We start from the raw sequence: 7584 nt of genomic DNA, 5'->3' as shown, positions 1-7584 counted from the left end.
AATATCTATATTTATATTTCATCTGTCAAAAAATAATTTTATGTTTCTATATCCAATTTTTGTATCGATAATCAAACGAATTCGAAACAATAAAGACACAACATCATTTTGTTAGTGTGTGAACATTATTTTAAATTCAATGTCATGTCGTACCACATACAAAGGACTATGTTTTGCATAAACTTAAACTTCCACCGCTCTATCTTATTCCTCACCCTTAAGAATAACATCACATTCAAATTAAATGTTTACTTCTTGTTATTTTCTTTCATGTATATTATATATGTTTCGCTTGCACACAATAACAAAAGCATCACTTTCAGTAACTGTTGTAAATTGCCACAAGTGCAAGATACTAATAGGAACAAGCTGATGATGAACATGAAATGCTAATTAATCAAATATCACTTTCTTCATTTCTTCGCTGCTACGTAAACTAAAATTCTCTTCATTTATATCTAATAACCGGGTGAAATATCTCAATGGAATGAATGTAACCATCAACATTTGGGTATTATATAAAAGAATTTAATTTTGAGTAATGATATATAACAGTAAATATTATTATTTTTTGCTATACTAGACCAATAATAATGTCATATCTATATTTACAAAAATTTTGTATACAAAAAACATATTATATTTACAAAAAATTATACATATAAATTAATATAATTTGCACTCATATTTTTTAAAATTTACACAGATGAATTAATAAAATTTATTTATTAAAGACAACTTAGTATTTATAGTGATCAAATAATAGCCAAAAATACTAAAAATTACTAGCGTCTAACATGTTTTCTTTAATTTTTATGCGTCGACTGTATAACAAAATTTTATACAGATAGACATTTGTGTATTGTTATATCTTTAAAAAGTAATTAATATTTTAACCCACTTATTAAAAATCATTTAAAAGCATAAATTAAATTAAATAACTATAAAAAAATTTTACAGTGTTAGTTTCTTAAAATTAAACTCTTATTTATAAGAATCTAACTAAGCCTACTTGACCAACATATAATTCTTATGAAAAGAGAATAGACATTCTTCTGTAATATTTTTAGTTTCCAAAACTCAAGCTTAACACCATTATAATTAAATTACTTGTCACTTTAACTAATATGAAGAATTCCACTCCAGTGATACACATTATATCCAATGAAACTATATAGTAACTTATATGCATTCTTTCCTATCAATCATTTTATCACATATTCATATTTCTGTTTGATTTTGCAACAACTCTTATAACTTTGCTCAAACCTTAATTTTGTATGGAGTTAAAATTAATACAAATGGAAATCCATACACATTATAATTATTAGTATAACATATACTTCAAGCAATACAATGCAACTATATGAACCACAAAAATACAGAATATAATCTTCATATATTTCAAATAAAGGCCCATATTATATGCTTAGGGAGAATTTTAATTAATTTATTTAAAAACAAAATCATAAATACATATACATAATTAACCTAATTTTCATTGCAAAAGCAGAAAGCTACTTACACAACAAGTACAACTAGCAAATCAAAAGAAACATTTGCATAACTAAGAAGTTCAACTACATAACCCTAAATGATTAAATACATTATATAAAGTGATTATTTAGGGCAAGTGTTTTCAATAGAAAACATATACATATATAATTATAATTAGTACCTTCTTCATCATCAAAATCTCAAGAAAACCCACCTCAATAATTTTCATCTTGAAGAAGCCTAGCTCCAAAGCTATCCAAATCTTGCTTCCTATAAGTAATGCTTCCAACTTACAAAGCTATTATATATCTCACAATATATATATTTACAATTTATGCATGCCAAATTAATAAAGACCTAAAAGCCGGACATGCATATATATAATTATTATAATTACTTGATATCATAATAATTATTATTATGGATAATGACCAAGTCTAAGCTCCAAATCAAGGCCACCATCTTCACCCTTGTCTTTTATCATGTGATTATTATTCTCATGTACACATATTGGATTATTATTAGTGTACAAACTCAAATTATTACCCCTTTGCCTCCAATCTTGTCCAAACACTAATTTCCCATTTTCCCTTTGGTTTTCTACACACAAAATCTCATTATATTGCACATGATGGGAATTAGTGTGTGGAGGAAGATAAATTGGAAGGTAAGGGTTATTATTATTATTATTTTCTACCTCATGATAATTTCCATTTCTTGCAAGATAGCTTGGAATTGGTGATGAATAGTGCCCTAGATCTGCATAGTAGTTCTCATCATCAACCTTGCTTGAACTAGAAGCTGGAATTTTGGCTTTGTTATTGGCTCTATCTTTTCTATGAATGTTCATGTGTCCACCCAAAGCTTGTGCTGTGGTGAATCCCCTCTTGCAAAACACACACTCATAGGATCTTCCTGTTCCCATCTCTTGATGATCTCCGGCTTGCTCGTACAACGACCGGTCGGTTTCTTCGCTCGACGAACTCTTCGAATAATCTTCTAGGTTATTGTAGAATTCCATGGTAGAAAGAATTTTTTGAGATTTATTTTTTTTTTTGTGATATGACGATGACGATGACGAAGACGAAGGAGGAGGAGGAGAAATAGGGTATGAAAGGGGAATTATTAAGAGTAATATAGAAAGGAGAAAGTGGAGAAGGTTTGAGGAAGAGACAAATAAAAGACATAGGCATTGCCTTATGGATTATCATAGTCAAGTCAATGTGTTGTAAAGAGGAAGAGTCTTAGAAGTTTGCTTAGAGAGGTATCTTGTTAGCCGGCTATAGAGATTCATCTCTTCTACCATATATCAATTTTTTAATTTTGGGGTTATTTTTTTAATCTTCATTATTCCTTGTTTATCATTGATTTGTCTCCCATTAGGCTTTTGTTCTTTTCATCCACATAACTAGGTCTTGTTAAACTTCTTTTTTTAATTACCATGATTCTTATTTATATATATATGTTTAGACAACGGTGTATGGTTTTTCTTGTGAAAAAAAAAATTAAGTAGATTATTTAACATTTTTTATTCTATTATTAGTTCTTTCACCTTTTAAATATACACAAAAGTGTTTAATTTACAGATTATTTATCAAAATTATTCCTATATTATTAAAATAATAATGAATTGAATATTTAAGCAATATGATCTATATCATAAAAAAAAACTATTAAATCAATTATTCGTGTATATTAAAATATAAAATATATATTAAAATAAATTAAATAAAAAAATTTTTACATACAAAAGAATTCTTTTAATAGAATGTTAATTTCAAGGTTCTACTTATAGTACTGTGAGTTTCATTGACACATATAATTAAATCTAAAGGCCGATAGGAAATTAAATGGAATTTCACCTATAAATTTAATTACAATAATATTTAAAAAATAATAAAAATCATTAAAATAACTCAAAGTTATCTTATTTAATATTAATTAATTATTACTAAAATAATTATATAATTTTAAATATAATAATATATAAGTACACATATTATATATATAAAATTATAGATATCATGTTATATAAGATAATTTTAGAGATTACTCCTTTAATATTACCGTTTAATTAATGAGTGAAATGTTTTAATATTTTATCTACATATATAGCTTGATGCGTATAGGCACTATTTTAACTCAAAAAAAAAAATCTTTCTTATTTTAAACCCTTATGATTAAATAATAATAATAATAATATGAGAAGATGTTTTTGTTAACTTGATTTCACAAACGTGAATGGCAGGCAAATTCGTGAAACCAAGATATATATATATAGATGTCACTTTAAATAATGGCTCCGTCAAAGGTGAAGAACATGGCATTGGATTAATTAATTAATGTTATTTTTCTTGTTTATATATAATATGTACTCTAACTCCATAATAATTAAACAAAATGCTTTTCACCAAAATATTTGGCCTCTTCCTTATGTCAATCTACTTTATGTAGTTTTTATTATATATCACAAAAACCTAACTTATTCCCTGGGGGCTGGAGGCAGGTAGAGTGGGTTATGTATAGTGCTTATTAAATTAAGCACCTCTTATTATTGTTTCTTTCTTTTTTTAAAAAAATCATTGATATATACATGATGCATTTTACTAATTAAGTAGAATTTCTGTCTAGCTTGGTGATGAAATCTTTTGACAACAAACCACAATCATTCATTTGACCCTTTCTTAATTAAAAGAAATAATAAGTTTTTCTCAGTCTCATCAAATTGCAAGAAATAATAAAGTAAAGCATAAATATAGTTTGGTCAGTTTAAATAGTTTTTATTAATTTAATACCTGAAGAATTGTGTAGCTAAATGGTATGAACCCAAAAAAAAAAATTGTTCATTCACTAATAATACATTTATTTTTAAATAAATTATTAAGACCTCATGGAGATAGATTTAGGGATGTGGGTCAGTCACCACCACTACTGTTCGTTATTTCATATTTAGATTTTTATTATTATGATTTGTAACAAAAAATATCATTAAATTTTTTTATAATATAGTGAAATATATATTACTAATAAAAATAAAAAATGTGTTGTAAAATATGTTAGTACTATTTTTTATTTGAACGATACTTTTAGAACTGATGCATATGAACTATAAAAGTAAAGTGATAATTTAGTATCTAACTGGTGTCTGAATTAATATTAGAAAAACAAAAAAATAATCAGAACTTGTCTTATTTAATATTTATTAATTGTTGTAATAATTAGTAAATATTAAATAAAATAATTTTGACTGTTTTTTATTAATTTATTTTAGTTACTAAACATTTTTATTTTTAAATTAAAGAATGAAAAATATTAAATAAGTCTCCAAAATTTATTTCCTTTGAACACGTTAAGTCCCTCTATTACAAAAATACTTGACGTCTTTAGTTTCTTCGTTTAATTTGGAGTAAAAACAGCAGAAACAGATTGAATAAAAGCATATTTGGTGAACTTCATAACACTAGTTTTAAATCCAAATTCACCTTCATTACAAACAGTTACAGCTACAGAACTAGTCAATACATTGAGATTGATAGTTGAATTTTTATTGGTTGAGTGATTTTAAATACCAGACAATTTAGTTAATGTATATATTAATTTTTTTAAAATTTTAAAATGAGATATATCAGTCTTTTATAACTTTAAAACTAGACAAATTAATCCTTACCCACTAACGGTGTCAAATATTTTTTGGCAAAAGGACTTAACATATCCACCGAAAACAAACATCAAAAACTTTTTAGTATTTTTCATTCTTCAAAAATAAATTTATCTAACTTAAAATTTCTTAAGGATTAAGTTGTCATTTTATTTAAGTTATAAAGTCTGTTTGGATAAGTTTATAAGTAATTTTTTTTTTACTTTTAACTTAATTATGAAAAGGTATAATATTAATATCCGGTGCAATTTTTAAAATCAAATTATAGTTTTTTAAGAAACTATTTAAGTGTTTATGCAAAAGTTAAAAAAAATGATCTCTCTCATAATAAATTTTTTTATTACATTTTTTTAAAATAAGCACTTTAATTAAAATTAAAAAATTAAATACAAAATATAAATTATTTTTAATATAAATATTCTTCTATTACCAAAAAAAAGAAGGAAAAACTATAACTACATAATACTATTGAAGGTAATTAACCCCGACATTGTTCCAAAGGATTAACATTTTTAAAGACCCTTCAGCATGCTGGAAAAGCTACACCATATGGTAACTTATATTTTACTAGTCCAATAATTTGAAGGTACCAAGCAATGTAAATGTTGAATTTTAATTTACTTTTTACCCTTTTTGTGCCTCTTCGGTGTCAAATTAACCCACTGTGAAAAAAGGATATACCACATAGATTTTTCTTAGCTAGCCATGACGCAGCATTGCCCTATATATAAATGACACTTTGTATTTATATTTTTATCAAAAAATAAATTATTGGATCTATTAAGATTTCTAAATCATAATAAAATTTTAATATTTATTTTTAAATTTTAAATTAATTAATAAAATACATAACAATTTCTAAATCATACACACACAAAAATATTATAAGATACTATAGCAATTTTTTTAATTAATTAAATGTCTGATGAAATAGATTCGAAAGTACAGGGAATTATATGCTATATGGAATAGTTGTTCATCCCATGCACTATACTTTCGTTTGTATTCTTGTGGAAACATGAATTATAAGGAACCTTCCTGGACAAGACATAACCGGTAAAAATCTTTTGTTCTTGTGTTATGTCTCAATATTTAAAAATTTAATTTGTTAAATGAAAGTAACATCATATACCAATAGCATAAACAACGTGTAGGTTGAATTAGAATCTTCTCCTCTCAAGTACAGACACTTTGTTAAATTATTGCTACATGTATTCATATATTAGATTTATTTTGAACACGATATTTATTAATATTAATTCAATACATATGCCTTCTGTGTTCAACTAGAATACTAAATCCTAATAAACAATAAAAAATAATTTTTTAAACATACTTAAATATACTTAAATATTATTATATGTTAGTATATCTAGTCTTATTATTAACATATATCTTTAAACTGATTTAAAAATAGTACATATATTATTATTTATCAAACAAAAAATATTTTAAATAATTAAAAAATATTAAAAATTTATGTGTTTATATATCTCGTATGATATCATATTCCTTTTTTCATATATCATAAATTTTTTCGTATTAATGTTGAATTGAACATGACTAGAATGCAGCTATAGATATTTACTATGTTTATCTTTAATTAACTCTTACTTGATGATAATATTGGTGCTTTTTTTAATTTATCTATGAATATAATTTATGCCACGATATTAGAAGTGTAACATATTAAATTTCCATCGAGTCCTTTTTGAGACTCAAGGAACCTATTTTGGGATTTAATTTTTAACGTATTATTAGTGTACGTAAAAATATTGTAGATAAAGTGTACATTTTAAAAATAAATTTGATTTCTTAAGATTTAGGATTGTTATTTAAGTTTTAATGGAGACAATTTTTATTAACAGTATGCTTTGCAATGACCATTAACATGAATCAGGATCAATCATTATCACATGTACGGCTTTATTTACCAAAATCAGTGTTCACCCATGGATAGCTTTATGTTGCTTTGTCAAGAGTTAAGAGTCGCAGTGGCCTTAGGGTTTTAATTCAAACGAAGACGGCAATCCAAAGTTATCAACAACAAATGTCGTGTTCAAAGAGGTTTTTAATAATATTTAAGTAAGAATAATATTATTTTCATTTTAATAGCATGTTATGATTTACACTTTTGTACAAATCTTTACTATAGATATAACTAATTTATCTATAACTCTTTTTTTCAAATTTGAAATGAAATGTGTAACAAGGAGCACAACATCCAATGATTTTCTAATGAAGTTAGTAAGATACTAGGTTAATGATTTTCTAATGAAGTTAGTAAGATATTAGGTTGTTGATAAATTTTTATTAGCTTTTTGATATAAAATTTAGGGTAAAATTAACATGCTATTATTACAGTTATATATGTTCTTATTTTTTTATCTCCCTCCTTATAGTTCAAGAATATTATAAACTTCGAACTC

The 7584-nt window shown here is 24.8% G+C and overlaps 1 protein-coding gene across 1 annotated transcript; it reads right to left on the bottom strand.

Annotated features, from left to right (window-relative positions):
• Nucleotides 1-1625: 1625 nt before the first annotated feature.
• On the bottom strand, nt 1626-2681 carry LOC107473556 (transcriptional regulator TAC1-like). Its single transcript, XM_021135055.2, has 2 exons — nt 2195-2681; nt 1626-1767 (listed from the first exon to the last, which is right to left on the bottom strand). The coding sequence occupies exons 1-2, from the start codon at nt 2516-2518 to the stop codon at nt 1750-1752; spliced, it is 342 nt and encodes a 113-aa protein (XP_020990714.1). The 5' UTR covers nt 2519-2681; the 3' UTR covers nt 1626-1749.
• Nucleotides 2682-7584: the final 4903 nt, after the last annotated feature.

The sequence above is a fragment of the Arachis duranensis genome, chromosome 2 (genome assembly GCF_000817695.3).
Source record: "Arachis duranensis cultivar V14167 chromosome 2, aradu.V14167.gnm2.J7QH, whole genome shotgun sequence".
NCBI classification, from domain to species: domain Eukaryota; kingdom Viridiplantae; phylum Streptophyta; class Magnoliopsida; order Fabales; family Fabaceae; genus Arachis; species Arachis duranensis.
This window is presented reverse-complemented; position numbering and strand designations above follow the sequence as displayed.